Source organism: Taeniopygia guttata, chromosome 20, assembly GCF_048771995.1.
Source record: "Taeniopygia guttata chromosome 20, bTaeGut7.mat, whole genome shotgun sequence".
Lineage (NCBI taxonomy): Eukaryota > Metazoa > Chordata > Aves > Passeriformes > Estrildidae > Taeniopygia > Taeniopygia guttata.
In genome coordinates, this window is record NC_133045.1 from 4,785,729 (window position 1) to 4,812,471 (window position 26,743).

At 52.5% G+C, this 26,743-nt stretch overlaps 2 protein-coding genes across 3 annotated transcripts; one reads left to right on the forward strand and one right to left on the reverse strand.

Moving 5' to 3' along the window:
• Positions 1 to 8,759: 8,759 nt before the first annotated feature.
• MYBL2 (MYB proto-oncogene like 2) lies at positions 8,760 to 25,935 on the reverse strand. 2 transcript variants are annotated; one of them, XM_030288733.4, is made up of 14 exons: positions 21,958 to 22,084; positions 21,380 to 21,473; positions 20,196 to 20,267; positions 19,733 to 19,825; positions 17,949 to 18,169; positions 17,637 to 17,793; positions 16,623 to 16,892; positions 15,062 to 15,448; positions 13,482 to 13,621; positions 13,103 to 13,202; positions 12,406 to 12,519; positions 11,784 to 11,900; positions 11,483 to 11,629; positions 8,760 to 9,484 (listed from the first exon to the last, which is right to left on the reverse strand). In XM_030288733.4, the coding sequence occupies exons 1-14, from the start codon at positions 21,975 to 21,977 to the stop codon at positions 9,356 to 9,358; spliced, it is 2,061 nt and encodes a 686-aa protein (XP_030144593.4). In that variant the 5' UTR covers positions 21,978 to 22,084; the 3' UTR covers positions 8,760 to 9,355. The 2 variants fall into 2 exon arrangements, with proteins under 2 accessions (XP_030144593.4, XP_041576175.2); XM_041720241.2 differs by lacking the exon at positions 21,958 to 22,084 and adding an exon at positions 25,832 to 25,935 and having other exon boundaries at positions 9,186 to 9,484.
• Positions 24,539 to 25,519, forward strand: LOC140680377 (uncharacterized). Its single transcript, XM_072917111.1, has one exon. It carries the CDS (start codon positions 24,681 to 24,683, stop codon positions 25,428 to 25,430), a length of 750 nt encoding a protein of 249 aa, XP_072773212.1. The 5' UTR covers positions 24,539 to 24,680; the 3' UTR covers positions 25,431 to 25,519.
• Positions 25,936 to 26,743: the final 808 nt, after the last annotated feature.

Consider the following 26,743-nt stretch of genomic DNA (forward strand, 5'->3'; position numbering starts at 1 on the left):
ATTAGCTTGCTTACCAAAGCACACAGGAAAGATGATGATGTTATTAATTTCTGTGCTACCTGCTGTGATGCCATCTTAGGCAGGGGGAGCCTGACAGAAATGCTGTGGTGGGATTTCCCTCCCATACCCCCCAGCAGCACCCCAGGAATCGGCTGCACCCCCAGAGCAGAATTCCAGCTTAGAACTCCTCAGTACAGGATAGTGTGTCACCATAGCAAGCGTGCAATAAACATAATTATAGAAGAAACTTATGATTATTCAGAAAAGTGTGTGGGCAGCAGCAAGCAATACTTGATGTTAGAGCATTTCAGTAACTGCAGCAGAGCTTTCCAGATCTCCCAGATCCATATTTTATGAGGAGAGCCGACAGAGGCATCAGCAGAGGGTCTACCAGAGCTCTCTCTTTAACCTCAGTGCTGCCACCACAAGCTCAGCATAATCAGGGTTTGCTGACACCTCCTGCCACGGGTGTGTCTGGGTGTCCCAGAGCTGATGGCACCCAGCTGTTTGCTCCCAGGTTTGTTCCAGAAATTTGCTTTCTCCTGAGAAAAGGACACACTGGTGCCTTCCCCCTCCTCCTCGCCTCTCCACCACCCACCAGAAACGCCGCAGTGGGTGCAGGATGAGCACGGGCAGCAGCAGATGGGATGGGAGCACCCTCAGCTCAGCTGGGAGGACACCAGGCTCTGTCCCACAGCCCCAGCCCTGCCTGGGAGCCCACCTGGGCGTGCTGGAGCACTTTTGGTGGCCTGAGCTGCTGACAGGGCCAGGCAGGCTGGTGTTGTGTTGGATCCACATTATTTATGGCTGGGGCGGTGGGAAGCGGTAGCAGACACACACACAGCCCCACAGGAGCTGATGTGAATGCCTGGGGCAGGTTTCCTAACAGAGCTATTATGGATTTAAATGACAGCATTTTCCAAGCACTGGCAGCAAGATGTTTTCAAAAGCCCCTGTGCTAAGCCTTAGCTGAATAGCTGAGTGATCTCTTGCAGAGATGGGCACCCAGAGAGGAGGAATTTAGTTGATTCCTTATCAGCAATACCTAAAATGGCTTTTTTTTTTTTTTTTTTTTTTCCTAGGAGGAGGACTTATCCTTAGAAACAGCAGCTTTGCATTCCTGTCCAATGGAGAGCTGAAGCCCTTTGTCCTTACTGCATCATCCCACTGTGCTCTCACCCTGATCTGGCTCCTTCTCCATCTCCCAGAGTCCATCTGATGTCCTGGAATCATCCCTAGCCCAGTGCTCTGGTTACAGGGGCAGGAGAGGAGAACAACCAGGCCAGAGTCAGCTGGGCACCAGTAAAACCCCACAACTGGAATCTTAAAAAAACATGAGGGAGATGGGGAAGGTTTTGCATTTCAATGTGGCTTGTCCTGATAACAGAGGAAACTCAGCAGGTCTCCAGCCAGCCACAGAATGCTCAAAACACACAGGACAGACACAGCATGGCCTTTTATCAAACTGAAAAAATTCTCACCTCCCTTCACTTTATCTTAAGAGACACCTCTGACCCAGAGAAGGCAACAGGAGGAACTACACAAACATGTCATGCTTCAGAGTGGCTTTTCTGACATAAATACCACATTAAAACCCCTGCCTGACTCCAACCAGCAAACTGCATGGGGACAGCTGACAGAGAGCAGCCAGAGAGCATCTCCAGGCATTTACAGCTCAAGGAGCCATCCTCCCTGGGGTCAGCCTCTGCCTGGGCTCAGGGAGCCAGCACAGCACCACATCAGGCCTTCCTCCTTGGGATTTCACAGCTTTGGATGCACCAGTGTGAGGTATGGCTGGGTTTGGGCTGGGAAATATCCATATTATGGATATCCTCATAGTTACGGAAATCCATAGTGTTTTGTGAGAATATTGCTGATGTGATGGGAGGATGCAAGAGCCAGAAACACCAGCCTGGACAGAGGCTGAGGAGTGATCAGCCCCAGCTCTTTGGCCAGAGATCCTCTCTTTTTACACCAACACCAAAAGCATCACAAGCTGTGCCTGCAGGCAGTGAGGGATTACAGCTCCTTCTCCTCCTTCTCCCTTTTTTCCCCCAGGAGCTGCAGTTCCCTGCCAGTGCCAGAGCTCTGAAATCACACCCAGCAGAGCTCACCTGTCCCTTTCCCCAGGGAGGAAGCAGCACAAACGTTTTTCATGGAGAGCTGACAGGTTTTGCACCCTGCTGCTTCCCTGCCTTTGGGCTGTGCTCCTATTTACCCTCTCCTGAGGGGAAACAGCAGCTCCTCCCTGTGCAGGTCATCCAGCACGGTGGGAAGAGCTCTTGATTTCATGGACAAAAATAAGAAGCTCATGCTGGAGCCTGTGCTTCACCTCCCTGTTTTATTTTTAATCTCCATTTCATAGAGCTCAGACAATTCTTTCAAGGTTCCCATGAACGATCTTTATCCCTTCTGCAGCTCTTTCCAATGCTGTGAATAAAATCCCTGGGTGGCCCTGAAAGAAGAAGAGAAAAAGGATGACATTTGAAGTGAAGTAAGAAACTAAAAAGAGAACATATTTTTAAGGAAAACTCACAACTCTAACACCAGCAAGCCATAAACAAGCGTGTTTGGCATCTGCAGATCCCAAAACCCTGTGCAGGGAGAGGTAAAAAAGAGATGAAGGTGGGGTTATCTGCAGTTCATGGGCAGAGGGATTGGGGTTCTAAGGAGAGAAATCTGAACTGCACATGCATTTTGTGTCTCTCACAGGGCAGGGGAATGACCTTGAGGTCAGTTTGAGATGACACAAGCATCAGAGCACAGAAAGCTGCCAGAAGCAGAGACCCTGACCTGCCCTACCCCAGTGAGCCTCTAAGCCCCATTTTTAACTCTCCTCTCCAGGAAGGGAGGGACCCTTTCCACAGGCAATTTTGGGGCATTTCTCTTCTCCTTGATCCACTCCTTCCTGTAGTTCATTTCAAGAGCTGAGGGTCCTTCCACCCTCCTGGATCCTCATCGTGCCCTCCCCTCTCTCCAGCAGTTTCCATCCTCCTGGACCAGCCAGTGCCTCAGCCCACGTCAAAGCCATGTGGCTATAAAGGACGATGTTTGTTTCTTGGCCAAGCTGGGTCTGAAATTCGCTTTGACACCGAACAGGAGGGTGTTTGCCCTCCCCCGGATGATGCTGCGGCCATCCCGGCTTCGCTCCTGCCTTTCCCACCGCTCCAGGAGCGAAAAGCAGCTGCGAGGAGGGGAAGGATGCGCTGCTCCGGCCTCATCCAGCTGCTCCTCGGCGTGGCAACACTCCCCCTTAGCGGTGGCAGCGGAGAATCGTCCTTCAAACCAGAAATAACTCTAAAGAAGGGACAAAACCATCTCCTGGCTCAACACGGCTCTGCCTGGGTGTTAATCCAGCTGCATTTCCACGGAGTGGGATTGGAAAAAAAGATGTCTGATATCCAGACAGGGGGAAAAGATTTCCTTCTGAAGAATTCACAGAATCACTGGGTTGGAAGAGACCTCCAAGATCAGTGAGTTCAACCCAGCCCCAACACCTCAGCTCAGCCCTGGCACCCAGTGCCACATCCAGGCTTTGTTAAACACACCCAGGGATGGGGACTCCACCACCTCCCCAGCAGCCATCCCAGAACTTTATCACTCTTTTCAAGAAAAACTTTTCATAATATCCAACCTGAATTTCCCTTGGTGCAGCTTGAGGCTGTGTCCTCTGGTTCTGTCAGTTCCTGGAGAAAGAGCCCAGCCCTATTGTAAATGCAGGTGAACCCAATGGGAAGAAATGACAATGTCTGGCTCAATTCAGAAGGCTGAATTATTTCTTTATTATAACTATGCTAAAATACATTAATATACTATATAAAAGGAGGATACTAAGACTACATACTACTTTCTCTAACTCCCCACAACTGGTGACCCTCTCTGAGAGCCCAGCCCCAGGTGGGTTGGATTGGCCATCAGGCTCAAACAATCCTCACCAGAATCCAATCAAGCAATCACCCCAGGAAAACAATTCTCCAAACACATTCCACATAGGAAAAACAAGGAGCAGAAACAGAAACTGTTTTCTCTTTCATTTCTCTCTGTGCACCTCTATGAAAAATCCTGAGAGGGAGAGAAATGTGCTTGCCAAACAACCCCACCTGAGCTCAGCCACCTTTCAGGAGCTGTGGAGAGTGACGGGGTCACCCCTGAGTCTCCTCTTCTCCAGGCTGAGCACCCCCAGCTCCCTCAGGAGTTCCTCACAGGGTTTGTGTTCCCAGCCCCTCTCCAGCCTCGCTGCCTCCTCTGGATGTGCTCGAGCATCCCAAGGTCCTTCCCAAGCTGAGGGCTCAGAGCTGGGCACAGCACTCGAGGTGTGCCCTCAGCAGTGCCCAGCACAGGGGCAGAATGAGCTCCTGCTCCTGCTGGCCACACCATTCCTGAGCCAGGCCAGGAGCCATTCTTAGCCAGCAGGGCACACTGCCCTCTGACACCCACAGCAGGGAGGGCACCACGCTGCTGGCCCATGTTCAGCCAGCTGACAGCCAGTGCCCCCAGGTCCCTTTCTGCCTGGGCACTGTCCAGCCACACCGTCCCCAGCCCTTGGCTATTGTGGCCAAAGTGCAGGACTGGGCACTTGGATTTATCAAACTTCATCCTGTTAGACTCTGCCCATCCATCCAACCATTCCAGGCCTCCCTGCAGAGCCCTCCTACCCTCCAACAGAGGTCCCAGCTCAGTGTCACCTGCAGATTTCCTGATGAAAGGCTCCATGCCCTCATCCATTCCTCGCAGTGGAAGGTGCAGGGTGCAGCCCTGAAGGCAGAGCTGGGTGGGTTCTGCAGGAGGGGTCCCCATACACCCCCTGATCGTGGGCTGAGAGGGAGCCCCGGGAAGGACAGGAGCCACGGCAGGGAGGGCTCCAGAGAGCTGCAGCTGCAGGGATTATTAGGCAGAAATTCATCTGTAAAGAAAACTTAGCAACAGTTAGAGCAAATATTGATTTTGTGTTTGTCTGCTTGCGCAGGGCCTGAGAAATGGCAGATTTAGATATTAACTGGGCTGTTTTGGCTTAATTCAAACCTCAATTTACACTGACCCTGGGAATAGACCGGTACCTCAGCAGAATTGAATTTAAAGTTTTTTTTTTTTCCTCTTATCTAGTCCTTTTCTGCAGATCTGACAGCAATTTTGGCACCTGTTACCTCCTGTACAATTACAGATAACTCACTTTATTTTCACAGCCAGGCACTGGGCTCTCCCTTCCCGAGTGGACTGAATTGAGCACTTTCAGCAGCCCAGTGTCCCTGGCTGAACTCAGAACTGGGCACAGCACATTGGCACCAAAACCCCCAAAAAACCCCCAAACTGCACCTTTAAAGACATCAATGTTGCACAAGGCATCCCATTCCCTGGGCTGGCTGCCTTGCTTAAAGTCAAAGCTTTGAGTGAGCTTCCCCAAACTGAACAAATTTTGAAAAAAATCTAAGGGGGATTAGGAATGCACCATATATTTTCCTACAGCATCTATTTAGTATTTTGGGAAAACAAAACCAAACATTAAGCATTTACAAACACAAACCTGCTATAAATTATTAGATTTGCCTTTCATAAGCTATTCTGGGCACTGCCAGCCACAATTGTACAGACTAGAGGCTGCCCATGGCCAGGGAAGGTGACCCTGTGCTTGTACCCTGGGTAGTTTTGCTGAGTCTTTTCACAGTAGTGGTCTTAACTCCTGAAATTTCTGTTTCCTAACATCTTCTCAGTGGAAACATTTATTTCCTCACCCTGGACTCTTTGGTTTCCACAGCAAAATGTTTTCCCCTGACCTAGTACCGTATTTTAATATTTGATTATTCTGTTCAGGCAGAGATGAAGAACTGCAGTTTTCTCACTCCAGAAACAGGGGCAGGTAGGATTTTAAGTTTCCAAAACACAGTTATTTTCCTGTCTAGCTGCAGCCAGCTCTTAGCACAATTGGTCTCCATCTCTTCCAAGACCCAGGAGCTGCTCAGCTAATCCTCAGCATGTGCCTGCCCATCTAAAATCCTTTTCATTTTCCCAAACCTCTAAACCCACAGGTTAGAGCGTCAAAAATAGCACATGGGAAATTTTACAAGGTTATTGCTGAGCAACTACTCAATAAAAACCACGAGCAAAGGCAGGAGAGGAGCACTTTGCTGCTGTCAGTAATCCCCAGGATCAAAGCATTTTTTGGCAAAGCAGAAGCCCTGGATTCGGCACCCCAACCTCAGCAGCCCCTTGCACTCATCACAGGGTCCTGTCCTGCACTGAGCAGTGATAAAGCCCATGGAACATCACTGAGGTGTAACCAACTAATACTGAGCTATTAACGATCCTGTGATGGAGAATTTCCTCTATTCTGTCACTAAGGAGCCATCAAAGGTCAGCAGGCAAGGCTGGCTTGCAGCAGGAACTGCAGCCAGGTCAGAAGCATCTCCTGCCACAGCTGCCAACAGCTGGGGAACTCCTCATGCCAGGAACACAAACATGGGCCCTGTGCCCACAAAGCCCTCACTTTGCCAGGGCTGGTCTTACACCCTGCTCTCTAGCTGAGCCTCATCATTTATCTTTTTCTTGTATTTCCTTCAGATGCAAGAAATGCCCAAAATATGAGGAATTTGTCTGTTCACCATTTGCATTCCTCCTCGATCAGATGTCTCTCTCAGTGGGTGTGGAACCAAAAGAGTCCCCTATAAGCAACCTGCTGTTTGCACAGGCTTTAGCAGAATGAGCTGTGAAAATGAGATTAAAAGGCTGTGAAATCCCTCCAAGCAGCAGGAAGGAGCCCAGCAGCTGAGAGCCCTGGGAGGAACACACAGCAGCTCCCACACTGCTGACCATGAGCTGTGTGAGCTCAGTGCTCCTCAGCCCCACCAGGCTCCATCCAAAGAGGAACATGGATGTCCTTTTTTAATCTCCTTACTCCATTATTTTTACTCTTCCCAGCTTCTTTAATTCTTGTCCCAGCTGGAAACAATGTCCTGCTAGCAGTCAAGGCACTGCCACAACCCAGGAGCTCTAGCTGTGATATTCCCTCACACTCCTGGTAAAAATCCTTTCAAAAACCCTTTTAAAATCCTTTTAAAGATGTTTTTCCATGTCTGGACTCAACCATCTGATCTGTTGTGGAATGCAAACTACCAAAAGACAAAGCAGAACATGGGGTTTGTGCAAGAAGCTGGGCCATGGCAGGGGATTCCTCCCACACACAGCCAATGCTCCTGGAACACTTTCATCCTTGTCTTTCATTTAAAGCTAAATAAAACATCCAGATTTCCTTTGGGGATGAAGGTTGTGCCACTGTGTCACTGCAGAGGCCTCAAGGGACAGCAGCCAAGGACGTGGAGCCTCAGACTGAGAGGGGTCTCCAGCTCCAGTCCAGTAACTCCACAGCCAGCATGGAGTTCAGCTTCCCTGAGATTTTTACTGGAAAGAAAGCAGAGCATCCAAACCCACAGGAAAAAACCTTTATTTCTCCACCTGTAGAGCAATGTCTGTTCCTGGGCCCCAGGACAATCAAACCACGCTGGCAAACTCCACACTAGAAGCTCCCTTTTCCAATTAAAAGCTAATTCTGTTTTTTACTCATCAACTATGCCAGACCTTGGTATTTTTCTGCCCCTTGAGCTTTCTCCATAAACGTTCTGCAATGCAGGACAGCCTGCACAGCCTGGATGTACAGAAGCAGTTTATTCTGCCTCCCCTCCTCCTTTAATTTGGGGGCAGCTCTCAAACAGGGGTGCCAGGCTCACAGCCTGATTTATCCTCCAGCACATCCTGCCTGCTCAGAGCTCCCAGCTCGTGTCAGCTCCAGGAAGGAATTGCAATTCCAGCCTTGGGTTTCTACAGTCACCAGTGCAGGAGGAGCCGAGCCCACCAAAGCCCAAGCAGAGAGGGATGGGTTTACGATTTTTCTTAAAATAACAGCAGAATGGGAGCAGCTAAAGCCAGGCTTTCAGACAAGTGGTCCCAGCTGTCTTTCCAAAGCAAACACTGCAACACCGAGAAACAGAAATAAAAATTACTTCATGGATTTGCTCTGGCCCTGAGCTTGTAAAAATGAAAAATGAGCAGGGTTTCTAAACCTCCCTCATTTCCCAGGATCCAAGGTTTTATTAACAAGTTTGTCAGTAAGGATTTTTTTTACTCTATTTCCAGTGTAAGGCTGGAAATACAGTAAAAAAAGAAATTTTTTTTTACTCTATTTCCATTCTCTGTACAATGAGCTACAGCCCAGCTCTGGTTTTCCAGCTAGAGGTGGACACATCTTTGCTGTGTGCACAGCCCCAGCTGGAGGCAGAGCTGCCAGGCTGGCTTTGGCCATGGAAAGCACATCACAGCTCACCCAAAAAAGCTCTTCCCATTCTGTGGAGCTGCTGTGCAGTTTTCCCAACACCTTTCCAATTGCAAAGTTAATATGTTGCTAAGATCACCATCCTTGGCTACCTCAAACCAGGCCAGTGCTACTGTTCCCAACTGGAATAGCCACATGGTGCAACTTCAGCCTCCAAAGAAGGGCAAGAGAAAGGCTCTGCTACATCACACACGCCTGCTGCTCTTCTCCAGCCTCCATCACCCTGCAGGGATCCCAACCACCCTGACTCGAACACAGCCAAAACTCTGGAACAGCTGATGAAACTGCCAAGAGTGTGTGTGGGGAAACCTCCCTTCTCCTCCCTGCTGAGACACCAGCAGGAATTCAACAACTTGCCAGGAGAGCAAGGAGCCCACACAAAAACCAGCACTTTGCTGCCTTCCCCCAGTGCTGTGAGGCAGAGGCAGAGTCCAAGGGATGTGAGCACCATCATTTATTGGAAGAGGGAGCACAGTCACGGGGAGAGGCCCCTGCTGGAGCCATGGCAGGACAAAGCAGCCCCACAGCGAGCGAGGGGCTCCAGGCACAGGTCACCCCACAGCACCACACCCTCCCTCCTCCTTCTCCAGCCCAGGGAGACACTCCATCCCCTGGGAAAAGCCAGAAGGGGGACTCAAGGCATGCAGGAACCTTCACAAAGCCATTGCTGAGGTACCAGAGGAGCAGCAGGAATCCAGGGATGCTGTGAGGCTGGTCTCCAGCACCTGCTGCTCCAAGGTGGAACACCGCTGCTGCTTCCACTTTTCCAGAGCTCAGATCTTGCAGAGAGAGGTCTTGCTGTCAGCTGTCCAAGCCTCCCTTGTTTGCCTTTCCATAATTATCCCAAAGCTTGCATTCCACACACTAGCCAGCAGTTAGCCCAATTTATTACACTGTAGATCTACCTGGGAACTGAAGGGAAAAAAAATCCACTCCCATATACTAAGGCCTGGCAGAAGATATTTTTTTTCCTGTGGTTCCCGCTCCACTTAATTAAAAGTTTTAAAAAATAAGATTAGAAAGCAGAACAATCCTTCATGATAAGATTAAGGTCCTTGATGTGTGACTCTGTTTCAATGTGCCCAGAAACTGTCGAGCTTTCTCCTGCATGAAGAGTTGGTCTCGAGTTCCACCACAGGCCACTGCTTTCCAAGCCCTGGTCATCTGCAGAGGGAAGAGAAAGGAGGTGTACCACATAGTCAAGGGCAAGGACAAACATCTTGTGACATCCTGTTCTAAAAGACTGCAAAAACAAACAAAACTAATGAGGGAAATAAAACTTCAGAACCCATCTCACAACCGGGAGGAACTTGGCCATCACCAGTTACTCCTCACAGCTGAGGTGGTAATTTCTGGGGTTTAGGGTCAGCAGCTTCCCAGGTGAGTGCCCCATTTCAAGACAGTCCCTTTCAGGGCTTTCCATTATTTGCCTCAAAAACCCCAAAGCACAAACTGGAAACTATTAATACTCACACATTCTGAAAGAGATTCCAGAATGATAGAAGGAATTCAAGCACAGCTTTGGAGATTACTGCCAACCAGTTCAACTCCTACAGGAGCTGCTGGGGCCCAGATCTGTTGTGATCAAATGCCACCCTTCACAGCAATCTGGTGCCTCCAGTTTCAGCAGGGTGCCACAGCACAAAGGAGGAGCCACAACCCAGGAGTGCTTCCATCTCTGCATGCAGAAAGGGCACCCATGAGGTGTTTCTGCACTCCAGGAAAGCCCCTGAGGATCCTCTGGTAAATGCAGGAGACAAGCAGTGCCCTGAACTGGAAATACCTGTCCACATGCACTGCAGGGAACCAGGGCTCCAGTGCTGGCCACAGCAGGAACATCCCACACAGCCACAGAGTGGCTTTGGGCCCACTGAGCTTTAGCCCAGAGCTGGATGAGCTTCCTCAATAAGAAATTGCCTGCCAGCAGCACCAGAGCAGCACAATAAATCCCCAGAGGCCAGCAGCAGCACACACTGCCCTGCTGGCTGTGGACAATGAGATTTCACTGCACACCTGTACTCTGTCACCACACCAGCTGCCTCCCTGTCACCCCCAAAGTTTATTTATACAGAGCTATTAGCTCACAGAGCAACACAGCCCTGGCCAGGACAGGAGGAGAAATGGAAGTGTTTAAGAAGGGTTTATTTGGGGAAGGAGAAGGAATCACTCTGGCTGAGGGGTATGTATTTGTCAGAAGAAACAGGTTTCACACGACAGCTCTAATGCAGGGACAGATCCCCCCTCAGTGCAGCTTCCTGAGGATAACCCTGCACCTTCCTGGGATGGGAAAACACCATCACAGGAGCCCCCAGCTGCAGTTTAAACTCCCAAGAAGGGCAGCATGTGTTTCCATCCCCATTGAAGCTACCAGAGACCTCAAGAGACTCAATCCAAGCAAATACCTACAAAATTATGCTCCAAATCCCCATGCCTAAGCTACATTTAGACGTTGTCTAAGCCCAGCAAATAGGGATACCTCTCCAAGAATGCATCCTGCCTGAGAGTGGTGAAGATTGTGGAGAGATCTGTTTATGCCCCAGAGGGCATTTGTAGGCTGCTGTGACTCCAGCACAAGCCAGTTCCAACTGTGCAGAGCTGAGGAACAGAGCTGCTGTAACAGCACCAACCTGGGCCCGAGGTACAAGGTACCACACAGCCAGCTGGAGCTCTGTACTGCCACGGGGTCAGGATAAAGCCAGTCTATACTGCCTAAGGCACACAGCCTTCTCCACTACCCAAAAACACCCTAAAAAGCACAGGGGTGGGAAATACCTTCCTGTTTAACCTTTATACAGCACTTCAGAGTTGCTCTGCCCCAAAAAGCAAAAAAAGATGAGCTTGCTGCTGTCTACTCAAAGAGTGCCCACTGAAAAAAGGAAGGTTTGCTTTACTGCCAGAATAGTCACCCAAATTCCTTTCTGGGTGAGAAGTCCCATGAGGAAATCCAGGGCCAAACATGCTGAGCAGGACACAGCTGTGGCTTTGAGGAACAAAACGACACCTCTGGCTCAGCATCTCTCAGCCTTGGTGTAAAGACAGCCCTGAGAGTGCAGGAATGCCTGTGCAGCAGTTCAGAGCTCCATCCCTCACTCTTCAAGGGACAAGGGCTGCACTGCCACAAACTCCTGCCTCGGAGACTGCAGTGGCTGCTGCAGGACTTACCGGTGCTGGTGGCCTGAAATGACTTGGCATTTTCCTGTAGGACATTTTCTCTGGCTGCACTTGCACAAAGGCTCTGTTGAGCAAACCACTGTCATTCTTCCTGCTCGAGGAGGACAGGTTCAGGGACCTTGAGAGGAAGTTCACAGGCTGCACCAAGAGAAAAAGTGTAAGGAAAGAGTAAATCCCATCACCCAAATTCACATGGACTGTTCAAAGGCAGCTCCAGGCTGCTACTGCTGCTTTGCAGGGTGTTTTCAGAGCAGAGCCAGCTCTGCCCCTGGTCTGAGCACACAACCCTCACCTGGGCTCTTTTGAAGCACACAGTCTTGGGGAGGGCAGGCAGGTTTTGTGTCATGTCTTCATCCACAATGTCCAGCGCCAGAGACTTCCGGACCTTCTTGATGGGGCTCCTGCGTAGCTGGGGAACGTAGGGACACCAGTGTCACCATGAATCCACCCAGCAAAGTGCCACCCTGAGGGCCCAGGTGCACACCAAGGCCACAGCACCCCAGTTCTGCATGGCACCAGCACCTCAGGAAAAAGATGTGTGCAGCCTTCCCCACCAAAGGGCACAGCAGCTTCCAGTGTCCCTCTCCTTGGCACCTCGAGTTTAGAGGAGGAGCTTTTAGTAGGAAGGGGTGGCCACCAGGAAACTGAGACTTTCCATGCCATCCCACAGCCTTCTGAGAGCCCAACTTGCCCCAGGTGCTTCAAGTGTGCCAACAAGCCCTGAGCTCAGCATAAACCAGGACAATCCTGGCAGTACTTTAAGCAGGCCTTAACCTCTTCTTGCTGATTGAAAGAGAGCAGCCAAAGGGCTAAAAACATTCTGGCATCAATAGCAGGTGACTAAAACCATCCAAAACACTCCTTAAGGGAACAGGGCAGCTTAGCAGCTGGTACTGGATGCATAGCCAGCTCACCCCTTGTTTCCTCTTCTGTTTCTCAGGCTTCACATCATCCTCTATGATGAGTTCAATGCCAGCTTCACTTCGGAGCACCTCCTTCAAGTCTTCTTCCAGGTGAGGAGTCTGGGGCTGGGTGGAAAGGCAGAGAGAGCACAAGGCAGTCAAAATCTCCATGCTGGGCAGGCTTGCAAGCATTTCCCTCAAGGGACAATGGGGTCAGGAGAGCCCACAGTGGGAGGACAAACACAAAAACCTATTTGCTTCCCAGCTGGAAAAGATATGAGAAGTTTTCTGCTAGCCTGATGGATTTACAGGATCTCCAGATGCAGGGACTTATCAGCTGAACCCCAGTGTGCCATCAGGAGACCAGTGTGCACACAAGGCCTGGGAGATGCAGCTCCTCAGGGAGGCCTAGGCAGATCATTTCCCTGCTCCTCAACGTCATCAGCAGACAAGCACTGCAGCCTGATTCAAGGACAGCTTTTTGGCATTTTTAGCTGGTTTACAGAGGATCTAAAAGTCCTACAGCTCCTTACAATGAAATAATCACTGTGACAATGTCCCCTTCACCCCTCCCGTCTCAGCCTGGCACTACCAAACTGCCCTTTGTTCTGGCACTGATAAGAGTTTGCTCACACCCCTGCCCCAGCCTCCCCCAGCCCCGTGTCTCATTTGCATTCATCAGCCCCACAAGGCACAGCCCAATAATTACCAGAGGTCTAATTGGTCCATACTTCTCCAGGGCATTTTTGAAAGGCGTGGGAGTGTGAGGTGTGTTGTCCACCACATATGTCTGATCTGGTGTGACAAACCTGGAAGCAGAGTGGAGAAGACAAGGGATCACATAGGCTGTAACCCACACAAGGCCACAACCCACCCAGCAGCAGAGCACAACGAGGTCACTTGGCTGTGCCCCCAGTCAGCTCGGAAACTCACTCCCTGCAGCTCAGAGAAGAGCTGTCTGTGGGGGGAAAACAGTGATTTAAGGAAAAACCCAGCCTGCCTTGCCCCTCTCTCAGTAACACCATGACAAGTACTGAGAGCTATGTCTGAACTGGACCAAACTCCTGTGTGGAAAAATGAGGACTTACGCCAAGTTCTTCTGGAGCAGAGGGGTCTTGTCCCTGTGCAGTGGGGTGGTGACAATCACCTTCTGGCTGCACACAGGCGTGGAGGTCAGGGAAGGGTTCTCCAGTTCTAGTGTATCCTGTTTGCTCCAAAAGTTCAAGAACTGCACAGCACAGGAAAGAAAAATTGAAGACACTCAGCTTCAAGCAGCCCAGCATTGCATCACAAGCCATTACTTTTCCCTAAACATGAGGGAAACCCTGAAGTAGAAACAACCCTCCCAAACCAGGGTGGGTTACAGACTCAGTTCTGTGCACAGACACACACAAAAGGTGCCAGAAGGTGCCTCACACCTATCAAGATTATTCACTTCCCATAAGGGATGAGTTGTTACAACTGTCAGAGCTACCAGCTGCAGAGTGGAAGAGAAGTCTCTCCTTGCACTGGTAATCTCAGCTCACCCAGATTATTCCAACCTCAGGTTGGCAAACATGAGGGAAGTCCATTTAACACAAAGTGTACAGGTCTTGCACTGAGCTGTCCTCAGCTTAAACTATGAGAAAACAACAAGCTGTGTTAGCTCTTCTAGGGTTTTACTTCCCAGCAGCCAGTAAGTGACTGCTCTGCTCCCATAAGGAAGTGTTTGTACCCAAGAGCCTCTTGGAAGAGAAAAATTGTGTTTGTGACATTTACTGATGGTTGAAGCTCAGCTTGAGGCAGGGCATGCACTTTTGTCTTCTCAGACTCGCTCCAGACATCCCTGCCTTTTACACTCTGTAGAGCTGTACATTATGGGGTATTATGGGTCCTGCTCTGATTTCTTCTTCATGCTGGGCTTCCATTCAAGTCCACCTGAACCTGCATTTTGGACTCTCCTGAGGTGTCTCTCCTGTGTTTTCTGCTGCAGAAACAAAGGCATAGAAGGCACAGCTGGGGAGGGTCTGGACAACAGAGCTGCAGTTGGAGCTGTGCTGGAGAATGCAGCAGCCTTTGATTTATAAACACAACTCCACCACTTCCCCATGAGACACTCGTAGGTCTGATCACCACAGTGCTTCAAGGTGACGTGTGTTGGAGACCACGTGTGAGGACACTGTGGTAGTCACAGCAAGGGCTGAAAGATTTTGAGTCCCATTTGCAACAAAGACAAGGCCAGAAGCATTTCCATAGGCACAGCAGGACAGATCTGCACAAGTTTGCTGCCCAGCCTGTCTGTGTGACTGAACTGCAAACAGACAGGGAAAGCAAGTTTTCACTGGTGCCACTCTGCTGCCCACAGCTGGGGCAGCAATGCCCTGGGGACAGCAGCAGTGTGCTCTCCATACACCCTGGTATGCAGATGGGGCTCCTTCCTCACGATGTGGCCTGCCCCACACACAGGGTAGCTGGGCTTTTTTAATACTGCACTCACTCCCAGATGGAGGCACAGGCTGCTGCTCCCACAGCAAGGGCAGCACTGAAAAAAGCAGTGCCAGAAACCAACTCTGAGCCTTCTTTTAGTGCAGGAACATGCTCTGCACACTGGCATGGCCTCATTCAAGGCAGGAGGAGCACAAAGCTGGCAGAGCTGGTGGGAATACATGACACTAGGGCAAGAAGGTACCTGAGATGGAGAGAAGGGCAGTGTCTTTACAGGGGTGCCCTTGGGCGTCATGCTGTTGCAGGAGTCCAGGAAGGACATGCTGGTGCTGGTGACGTTCTCAGTGACGGGCGAGAGGGATATCTTCCTCTTCTTCTGCCTCTTCAGCACCGAGGGTGGGGTGCCAAAGCTGCCCTCGGCGTGTGGGGAGATGGGGATGAGCTCTCCCTTGCTGCTCCTGCTCAGGTCAGAGATAGTGTGGCCATCCAGGCGGTACTCGGTGACACTGGGCAGCGCCGGGGCCGCCTCGCTGGGCGCTGCTCTGGCCGGGCTGGTGCTGCCGCTGCTGCTGCCAGCCAAGGGCTCCTCGGGCAGGTCAAACTGGGTCAGGTCACACCACCCATCTGGGTCCTGCACACAAGGGAAAGCGTCAGCAGCAGCCCAGGGTGGCAGCTGAGCAGACAGACTGGTGAACTGGGAGGTGAAATAAGTAGGGGTGTGAGATGGCACCAAGCTTTGGAAGGAGCCTGGCCAGGGACAGCCCAGGCCCTGCTCTCCTCTGCCACAGGCACAGCTGGAACCAGAGCAGGGCTGACCCAGCTGAGAGCTGCTGCTTGTGCACAGGGCAGCTTTCCTATTTATGCAAGGCTGGTTTCCCTGTTTCGCTGCACAAACAGCTGCACCCCCTCAGAGAGGGGACAAAAAACCCAGCTGGGCAGAGGGCTGGGAGACAGACACTGAAGGAAGCAACTATCACCCCAGAGAAGCCCACAGTCTTGGGCACACCTGTACAGCTGGGCATGGGGCTCTGGTGTAACCTGTATAGCTGCAAGCAGATTAAAACTAACCAGACCAGTTCAGAAATGAGCTGATTCACAGCTCCACCCCAGCAACACCCAGCACCACAAAAGCAGGCTCCCAGATGTGCTGCTCAGCCTCAGGCACACCAACTTGCTACACAGAGTGTCTCCTTCATGCCTCAGGCAGGCTGGGCGCTGCAGAGGCAACTTCCCTTTGATGGCAGCAAAGCGCCCTGTTGATTTTAGCCAGCCTCCCAACCCTGGCATGCCTCTGACACCCAGGGGACCTCAGCACTGCTTGACTGGCTGAATATAACTAATTTCAGTGAAGCCACCTCCACTGAAAGCAAATGATGGCAATCATGCCAGTGTGAAGGGGTTTGTCCTGCATAGTACAATGGGCTTGGCTTACTCCCAGTCTGTCCTGTCCCACCCCACGACAGAACAGAAAGGACAGCCAGTGAGCATGGGCCTGAACCATTACAAAAAGGAGAGCCAGAGGCACTCTGGCTGACAAAGAAGGGCTTGAAATCAATTTGCCAGCACTTACAGCCTCCCACACAGGCAGAGCCCATGCACAAGGACATCCAGCTAGGGAAAGCTACGAGCCCACAGCAATACTGGCAGAGCTGGAAAAGTCTAATCCAGCCCTGGAAGAGAGACGGGGAGGCTGCAAGGCAATTACAGACCCAGTCCTCCTCAGGTTGAGGATCAAGGGGATCCAGTAAGTTCACTCAAACAAAAAGAGTGAGGATAACACAGGAACTGGAGGGTCTGTTACTTACAGATTCAATCATGTCCAGAGCTTCACTGAGGGCTGGGGTACAAGATGGGTACAAATAGTTGGCAGCTTCAACAACCCATTTGTATGGTGATTCAACCAATGAAGCACCATTCTCAGGCACTGCATCATCTGGGGTCCCCTCCAGGTTCTGCTCTGCCACTTCTGCAGCTGGCAGCTCCAAGGGCAGCTCCTGCACACCCGTCACTTCCTCATCACTGACATCTTCTTCCTTTATCTCAGAGATATCCACTGGCCAGTTCGGCAGGAGGTTCTTGGCACATGCAAAAAAGAAAGGCCAGGTATCAGCAGAGAGCAAGGGAACAGTGTCAAGTCCTGGGGACAGAGAGCACCTGGACACGTTCAGCTTTGCCCACTCCCCTACCTGCCACTGGGTGTGTTTCACATGCCCATTCTCCCTCACTGCTCTGTCCCACACACTACCTAAGAAGGAGTGCATGCAACATAACGAGCACAGGACTCTTTAATTCAAGATTTCACTGAACAGTGTCCCAGGAGAAAGTTGTACTTAGGCCGAGCATGTAGCACTAGCTCTATGTGTCCTATTTACTAGGAGCCTGCCTTCAAAAGCTACATGCTTTCTTCATTAAAGCAATCGCAGGGTGGACTTCCCTGCTTCCTTTTATAGAGGAAAGGAATACAGTATCTCTTCACCCTGCTCCCACACACCCGGTCTGGAGCAGCCTCCTCCTCCCAGCAGCAACACCACAATGAAGCCAAAAGAATATTCAGTGTTCAAGACAGACTTGATGTTGAGATTGGCAAGGTAACAGCTCTAGCAGACTGCTGTCCTCTGCCTGGATAACACACTCAGGCTCTCACAACACCTCTACCTCCTGGAGGGAGAGATCTGGGAGGCTGGGGAAGGCACAGACTCTCTATGCAGACACCAGGCTGTGGAAAAGGCACCGGGAGGCAGCAGAAGGGTGGATGAAGAGCTCCAGAATGCATTAGCAGCACAGGGGACTGGCCCAGCTGCCTGCTGCAAATGCAGTACCTGGCTCTCAGCTGTCGTCTGACTTTGCTTCTCCTTGTTATCCACCTCCACAAGGAAGTACAGAGACTTGGACTCCTTGGTTTCATTGAGGAAACCTCCCGTGTCCACTTTCCTCTTGATGGTGGAATTCCAGTGATTCTTCACAGCATTGTCGGTCCTGCAGAGGGAGAAGGGAACAAACCATCACTTCCAGCAGCTTTAAAGCACAGCTAGCAGCTCTAACACACTCCCCAGCCCCATCCCGAGAGCCTAACACACAGATCTCCACAGGCCACCCAGCAGGGAAGGCAGCAGTGAGCAAAGGGGTCCTACCTGCCAGGCAGCAGCTTGGCAATCTCTGCCCAACGGTTCCCCAGGACCTTGTGGGCCTCAAATATGATGCGATCCTCCTCCTCTGTCCACGAGGACTTCTTCACCTCAGGGTTCAGGTGGTTGTGCCAGCGCTCCCGGCACTGCTTCCCTAACCGCCCTTTCAGGTGCTTGGCTATCAGGGTCCACTGTTTGGTGCCATATTTTTTAACCAGTTCAATTACCTTTGGAGAGAGTGGGAGGGAAATAAGGCAGTGGAAAAAAGGAGGGAAAGGTCAGTGCAGTCATCTTCAGGCTTTGCTCTTCACCCCTCCTGGGACCAGGTAAGGGCAAACAAAGGAAGGCCCCTGTGGAGGACAAGCTGGAGGGAGCCAGCAGGGCTATCAGGTGTTCCAACCCTCACGAGAGCAATGATTCTGCCAAATTTCTGTAGGAGGCTGTTTCCATGCAGACAATTTGCCACAGGGCACCTGTGAATGCAGATAACCCCTGACAGAAGATGGGGTGGAGACTGGCAGGTGCCCAGATGCAGAAACACATTCCCACTTCTGAGCAAGGGCCAAGGCCACCTGCTCCAAGGCTCCTTCCTCTGCACTCCCTACTTCCAAGGACCTGGCTGTGTGACAACAGTCCCCATCAGCTCTGCACTGACCTGCTGCTCCCTTTAACAGTGTGGTACACCCAGGACAGACAGGGCTGCAGCTCCATGCCCTGACAGCACCAGAACACACAGGGAGAAATCCAAACTCAATTCAGAACCATCCACTTGGCCTCTTACCCTCCACCCAGGGCTTTTTCACTTCTGCCAGAGCCCCAGTACAAATTCTTCTGGGCACTGAATCCATTCTGGGCTCCTAAAATATCCAGGGCACAATCCTGGCTGAAGAGTTCTCAAAGAACATTTCTACCCTGGCCAGCTGTGCTGAGCTGAAAGGTGGAGGTAGAAGTGATACTCATGTAACAAATGTCCCTTCTGCAGACTCTTGTCTTTCAAGCACAGAAAAATGGACCAAAGATGCCAAACTGAGGCCAAGGAGCTGGACCAAGGCAATGAGGAGAGCTGGAGCCTAGCCTGGCCAGGATGGGTAGGCTGGCAGAGTCAGGACAATGCAAAGGGAAGGAGAAAGCAGGAAACAGCTGCTCTGTTGTAAGAACAGGGAACAACATCAGGAGAATCTTCCTTAGGGTTTGACAAAACATAATGAGACCAAAAAGGGAGTCAGGGAGCAGGAGTGTTACAGAGAATCTGCCAAATTAGGATGTTCTGTACTAGAAAACCTTGGTAAAATCTGGATTTCACTCCAACTTTTCTTAGGCACATCAAGATGATGAGTCTGTCTGAGCCAGCCCCTCTTGGCTGACTCTGGAATCAGCAGAAAAACAGGCTCACAGAAGTCATGGTTCACCCAGCCAACCTCAGACCTCCACTCCAGCCTGCCTACTGTAGCACAGGAAATGCCAGTTTTATTTTCTCTTAGATCCAACCTGGCCAGGCCAGGTGGAGACCTGCCAGCAGGCAGATGAATTAATTCCCTTTTCAGCTCTCTCCCTTGGCAGCCTACTGTAGCAGCACTGTGTGGAAGGGGGAAGGTGTTTACCTGGAGAGGCCTAGAGCACATCACATCCCAACCATGGCTGCCTGGGCTGCTCAGGGCAGGGCAGACAGAGCTGCTCTCACAGGTACCCACCAGGGAGAACAATTACACACAGTTCACAACCCCTGAGGATGAGTCTGGCATCTCCACCCTCTCTGCGGTTCAACACTGATCCTCTCAGCCCTGACTTACCTTTTGATCCTCCTCTTTGGTCCATGGGCCCTTAACCAGGTCTGGATTCAACACTCTCAGCCAGCGGTACTGACACTGCTGGTCACTGCGGTTCTGGGAACAGCAATGGGAACAGCCTTGTGTTAGACCAGAGGCTCCTGAGGCCCAAAACCCCCCAAAACTGACAGCAGTCCCCATACACACAGTCTGTCCCACAGAACACCTGCAGAAGCACATAGAGAGCACATACGGAGGCCCAGGGCACAGGGACAGGAACCTCAGTTCCTCACCCCAGCTCCAACAGACTCACCATGGAAAGCCCTCTATGCAAGAAAGGCTCCCTGCCTTGAAGCAGTCCCATTTCACAGCTTGGAGCTATGAAGTCAGAGCAGAGAGTCCCACTGCACAGACACAGGGAACCAGCACAAAGAGAAGCAGCAACATGCAAACACTGGGATTCCCAGCTAGGCATGGGGTCACTTACAGGAAAGTGGCTGGCCAGGAACTTCCAGTCATTCTGCCCATAATGGCTCACTAACATCTTCAGCTGCTCATCCTGCAAAGGACAAAACATCCACTTTCAGATACACTGAGGCAACACAAACCACAGGCCTGATGATAGCAAAAGAACATGTTAGATGTTTTGAACTGTCAAGGTTTTGTTGCCATTGTGTGCTCAGGGGAGGAGGGCAGCTCACACCAGCGTTTAGCAGCCCTCCAGTACATGGAGCCCAACTGGAGCAGACTGGTTCTGAGCTCTGTACTAAGACAAGCTCATGCATAAAGTACAAAACAAGAGCTCAGCTCTGTTCCCCTACAGTCTGGTTCAAACCCTGTGGACAAGAGCCTCTTTACCCAGCCCCAGAACACTCCTGACCAGACAGCCCATCTCCCAGCCCAGCCACTGGTTTTGTCTGGCCAGGAAAGCTGACTGATTGAATTGTATCACCACCTGCCCAGAGCTCTTCTGTCTTTCAGTGCTACAGGGCTCTACAGCATCTCTTTTGTGATCCCTGCTGTAGCCTGGGTATGCAAACTCCTACAGCTCACAGAAAGCCTGTTAGACACATCCTTGTCTGTGAGCTCTTGAGAGCTCAATAGTGAAATTATTCCCTGCCCAACATGAGCCCGAGGCTTTGATCCCCCCACCTTACTTGGTGTTCTGGAAAACTACCCAGCTGTAGTTTTCACACAGCACAAAACTGATAGTGAAACTGGGAGGAAAGAGGAGAATATCCCAGCTAACTTCAGGCTCTTAGCCAGGATGACTAAACCATGATCCCAAGTGTCAATGCTCCCTGCTTTTGCTCCAGAAAATGGAGTACGTTTCCACTGCACATTTCAGCTCATTGGAGGCCTCAGCCATCATCTGAACCCCTCTGTGCTCACAGGAGTGCTGCATGCAGTGGTGTTTCACTCAGTACTCACAGGCTTAAGTTAAAAATGTTTGAGCTCTTGCTCTTCAGGCCACAGTTCAAACTCCCCTGAACCTCATTCAGGCCTGGGCTCAGTACAAACTACACAAGGTCCTCTCCAGTAGCAAGACAGGAGGAGGTGAGATCATGGCCAGCAGGTGAGGACTGGGGTGGAATCACCCGAGCCCAGAGTGCCATGTCAGAGGCACCACGCCAAAGCACCTTTCTCGGCAAATGTCAGGCTCTCACTCACCTCTTCTGGTGTCCACTTGACTTTGCACCTGCCATCCCGCTGCTCCGGCACATCCAAATCGGCATCCTGGTAATGCGGCTCATCCTGGTCCTCACTAGGGGTGAGTAAAGAAGGTTATCCTTTCTACCTGATAAAAACGCAGGAGAGGGAACAACTCCACCATACAGAGCAGAGCTCCAGATCTCCCCCTTCCAGCACCGAGCCCAACCTCACCGACACCCACCCACACACCCCAGGCTGAAAGGAGATCCTCAACTTTAGGCGCCAGCTGGCGAGTTTTATTCCGCCCAGAGCGAGGGAAAGCGCGTTTCTTCCCATTCACTTCCACATCTGTCCCTCGGGGTGGACTTTGCATCTGGGCACCCCGGCACAGCCGAGCAGCTCCGGGCTCGGCGGCGCGAAGGGGCGCGGGGGGCGGCCGCAGAGCCCCCGCTCCCAGCGGGCAGAGCCGGGGCGATGTCCGAGCGCGGGCACCGCCCCGCATCCCGCATCCCGCCGGCCAGCGAGCGGGAACGGGGCTGCCGGGAGGAGTTTACCGCGGCTGGGAGCGGGCATGGCACGGCGGGGCCGGCACTCACCCGCGGGCACGGCGAGCCATGTCGGGCCGGGCCGGGCCGGGCTGAGGGCGGGCGCGGGTCCGGAGCGGCGGCGCTGGCGGCGCTTTCCTATCTCGCGCCAACGGCGGCCCCCCCGCGCGGGGCCGGGCCGCGCATGCGCGCCGCGCCTCCCGCCCGCACAAAGGCGCGCGCGGGAGGGCGCCCGCCCGCCCCGCCCCGCCCCCGGCACCCTCAGGGAGCCCGCAGAGACCTGAGACACCGCATCTACCCTCATACCGAGCCGGGACACACCGCATCCACCCTCACACCGACCTGAGACACGGCATCTACCCTCATACCGAGCCGGGACACACCGCATCCACCCTCACACCGACCTGAGACACCGCATCCACCCTCACACCGAGCCGGGACACACCGCATCCACCTTCACACTGACATGAGACACCGCATCCACCCTCACACCGACCGGACACACCGCATCCACCCTCACACCGAGCCGGGACACACCGCATCCACCCTCACACCGACCTGAGACACCGCATCCACCCTCACACCGAGCCGGGACACACCGCATCCACCCTCACACCGACCTGAGACACCGCATCCACCCTCACACCGACCTGAGACACCGCATCCACCCTCACACCGACCTGAGACACCGCATCCACCCTCACACCGATCGGGGACACACCGCATCCACCCTCACACCGATCGGGGACACACCGCATCCACCCTCACACCGAGCCGGGACATCCTCACACCGACCTGAGACACCCCGCATCCACCCTCACACCGACCTGACACACCGCATCCACCCTCACACCGAGCCCGGACACACCGCATCCACCCTCACACCGACCTGACACACCGCATCCACCCTCACACCGAGCCGGGACACACCGCATCCACCCTCACACCGATCGGGAACACTGACCCGGGACACCTGCATCCAGACTCCCGTATACCTCAGCACATCCTGCGGGATCCCCCCATCCAGCCCCAGGACCTCCGCACCGAACTGGGACTGCTGAGACTCCCCACATCCAACACAGCACCCGATCCAGGACCCCCCACATCCACCCCTCCACCGACCCTGCACTGATCCGAGTCCCACCGCATCCAGCCCCACATCGATGCGAGACCCTGCCAGGAACCTCCTCATCCACCCCCAACACCGACCTGGGCCCCCCACAACCCTCCTCATCCAGCCCAGCACTGACCCCAAGATCCCTCTGCATCCAGCCCTGTACCAACCCCAAAGCACAGGGATCCCCCACACTGACCCAGGACTCTCCCTCACCCTGCCCTGCACTGACCCATGACTATCTGTTTCTATCCTCAGCACCTCCACATCTACGTCCCCATGGACTCGGGACTCCTGGACCCCTTCAGCCACCTGAAACCACTGGGACCCCAACCTACACCAGCCCAGGATACCCTCCATAAAAACTCCCCAACCTGGGACCCCCCATTTCTACCCTCAGGCCCTCTCACACTGACCTGAGCCCCCCCAAAAGCAGCAGCCCCAGGTACAGGGCAGGAACATCACACCTTACAGAATCACAGAATATTCCAGGCTGGAAGGGACCCCCCAAAGATCATCAAAGTCCAACTTATGGCCCTGTCCAGGACAGCCACAACAGTTCAACCCTGTGCCTGAGAGCATTACCCAAATATTCTAACATATACTGTTTATATAATCAATGAAACATATGGCTATTCCTAATCAACAGCTCACAAAACACAAGGCAAGACTTATAAGAAAGTAAAACCTTACTAAGGTTTATTGACAGGACAAACACAACCCAGCCCTCTCAGACCTCAGAGTACCTCCATCAATCAGCTATGGCCCACCCTCATTGCTCCTGTGCTTAAAAAGAGACAAACAGATGCCCCTCCCTCTCCCAAACTAGCTTAATTAGGAAATCAGCCTGTTAATTGATTACCAGAACTATAAAACTGCTGTAAGTAACACTGGTAGAAAAGGCTTGGGATCATCAAAGGGTCTTCACAGGAGCTGAAGGTACTATTTATTGCTTTCTTATTCCTTCATTTCTTATATGCTAAGATGGTTTTAGTCTCTTAAAGAATACTTTCCTTCTAGACTGACCCTACAGCCCCTTTACAGTAAATTCAGACGCTATTTATCACTGTTCAGCATGTATTCAGAGTAAAGCTGGGTTTGGAGTATAGCTATTCCCTTCCCTGCCCTGCCCTAGTCTCTCTCAGGAAGGAGCTGGAAGTCAGCTCCTGGCTGAGCTGGAGGTGAGTTATTGTGTATAGGACTAAAAGTAAGATGAGAGCTGCCCTTCAACTTCTTCCATCCTAGCCTGAGCCTGGTTTTGGTGCCTCCTCAGAGGGATTCAATTCTAGCTGGGGTGAGTGGCCCTCTGACTGCAGGAGTGAGGCTAAAATGCCTCTCTCCCCTGTACACGGTTAAGACTAGTGAAATACAGGCTGAGGTCAAATAAATACAGCTTCAGGGAGATTCTGCCATAACCTCTGAGCTACCAACAGGCTGTCATGGAGTTGTTTTACTCTAAAAGAGAGTGGCAGGCTGGATGCCCTCCTGCATGTCCTGGAACCTGCTCAAGATCCTGCAACAATGAGACAGGATTTTGCCAAGAGTGGTCCTGCTACTCTAAGTCTGTAATCCATTGGTGAATAGTAGTGAACAGTAACAGGTTTATCCTGACAGGCTCATCCTGATCTCTCTAAGCCAGAGAGCTGCTGGATTCTGCACCATGCTGTCCACCCAGAGGCACAGCACCAGCATTGTGACCAGAAAGGAAATCCTGGAAAACGGGTTCTTGGCCAGCTCCTCCAGCCAGAGCTATTCTCCTGTTGTGAGCTACTACAGGGACTCGAGCAATGCTTCCAAGCACGAAACCTGGGAGCTTCCCGTGGACTTGGACAACACAGCAAGTGGCAGCTCTCTGTGTGTTGTCAAGCAGGCAGAGTCTCTGAGCAGCTGTGTGAAGCCTGAGCAGCACAGCCTGACCCAGGGCATCTCTGACCTCAGTCTTGTGTGCTTCTGCAAGACCCACCATGGCCAGGCCACCTGTGAGCTGTCTGGTTTGCCCTGTGAGCACCCCGGCAGAGATGGCTGCCTGATGAATGTGGCGTCACAGAACACCTCAACACCTTGCAGTAAAGACAAGCACTCCAAACCGCTGGAGAGCCTGCTCTTCAAGAGCTCTGAGCTGGCTGGTGACATCTCAGCCCTTGGCAAAGTGCCAGCACCCAGGTGGGACATCTCAGCAATAAAATCCTTTATGGATACCAGTACGTCCCTCGATGTCAGCACTGAGGAGTTACGCTTACTGGGATGCTCCAAACCAGACACATCATCCCTGGAGACCCCTGTGGTGATTCCTCTGGCTTGGCCTGGTGCCTTCAAGAAGCACCCCACGCTGATCCACAGGTCTGCCACCCAGGAGACCCAGCTGAGTGACCCTGACGCTGTCCCTGTGTTTCTGCAGCAGGCTCTGTGATGCTGCTGCCCTGGCTCCAGCTGGAGCTGCTGGGTGCCTGCCCGCTCCCCTCCTGCGAGGAGCAGGGATCCACGCTGCAGCGCACAAGAGGGAGCCAGCGGCTTGAGTGGTGATGGCAGCAGCTGGTGACAAGCTAAATCTGCCCACCTGGGGTGGCTGAGTCGGCACTGGCTGGTGATGGCACCCCCGAGAGCCGCAGCCTCGCTGGCTCCTCCTCCTCCCCGATCGCTCTTTTGTATTAGCACAATAAAGATATAAATGTCTCTCTGCTGGTGGTCTCTGACTCTCGCTGCCCTCCCGGCCTGAAGCTGAGCCCCCTGAACACCCAGAGCCGGCCTCCGGCACCGCCCGGAGCGGGACCCTCGGAGCTGGGGGTGCCCCCGCCCGCCCGCCCCCGTTACCTGGCAGAGGGGCCGGGGCGGGTCCCGGCGGAGAAGGGGCAGCGGGACGCGGCCGCAGCGGCGGGGCCATGGCCGCGGGGCCGGGCGGAGCGCGGGCGGAGGCGCGCCCGGGGCTGCGGATCCCTCTCCTGGCGCAGCGGGAAAGCACAGCCCGGCAGCGGGAGCGGCCCCGGGCACAGCCCGCCTGCCTCAGGCAGGGAGCCACTGCCCGTCCTGGCCGCGGGAATCCGGCCCCGGCCACCGCGCAGGGATGATTTCCTGTCACATCCAGCCCTGCTCCGAGGCAAGGAAAGGAGCCCAGGCCATCGCACCCACCCCATTAGAAATCTTTCACACTCTCCTGTTAGATCTCACCCCACCCATATGCAGTCCTGATTTTCCTCTCCCGTCTCTGCTTACAGCAAAGAAAGGGAGAAAGAACTTTTTAAAACAGCTTTTCAGGACATTTATAGTTTGCTCTATACCCAATGTACTATTTTCCTCTTCTTTTAGGGGATAATGAGTCGTGTTGCATGAGAGGACAGAGACACAAAGGGAAAGCAACAAGAGCTGCTTGAAACCAACTTTTGAAAATCCCAGCAGTAATTTCATTAATATATAAACTCCCTCACTAGCTACCTGCCCAACGTGCTCCCCCTGGCCTCACCTCACCTCTCCAAAGCACTCACCTACTTCTACTCCTTGGAAATTCTGTCAACCATAAATTTTATATGTATCACACTCCCATGACTAAAGTGTTTCTAGTTACAAAGTAAGTTTTAATACTTCCAGAGGGCCAAAGGGACAGCTTTGAAAGAGAAATGTGAGCTACATGTATTCCACACTAGTAAAAAAACATCCATTCTGTGAAAAAATTTCTTCTTCAGCTGTCAGAGAGGCCTCAGAGACACCCAGAAAACAGGAGCTGCTTGT

What these genes read in the sequence shown, in the direction of transcription:
- MYBL2 (XM_030288733.4), bottom strand. Translation starts at nt 21,977, where the DNA reads ATGGCTCGCCGTGCCCGCGG. An exon ending in TCCTGGCCAGCCACTTTCCT is followed by an intron (nt 19,826 to 20,195) that starts GTAAGTGACCCC and finishes TGCTGTTCCCAG; the next exon opens with AACCGCAGTGACCAGCAGTG. An exon ending in AACAGAAGAGGAAACAAGGG is followed by an intron (nt 11,901 to 12,405) that starts GTGAGCTGGCTA and finishes TACGTTCCCCAG; the next exon opens with CTACGCAGGAGCCCCATCAA.
- LOC140680377 (XM_072917111.1), top strand. Translation starts at nt 24,681, where the DNA reads ATGCTGTCCACCCAGAGGCACAGCACCAGCATTGTGACCAGAAAGGAA.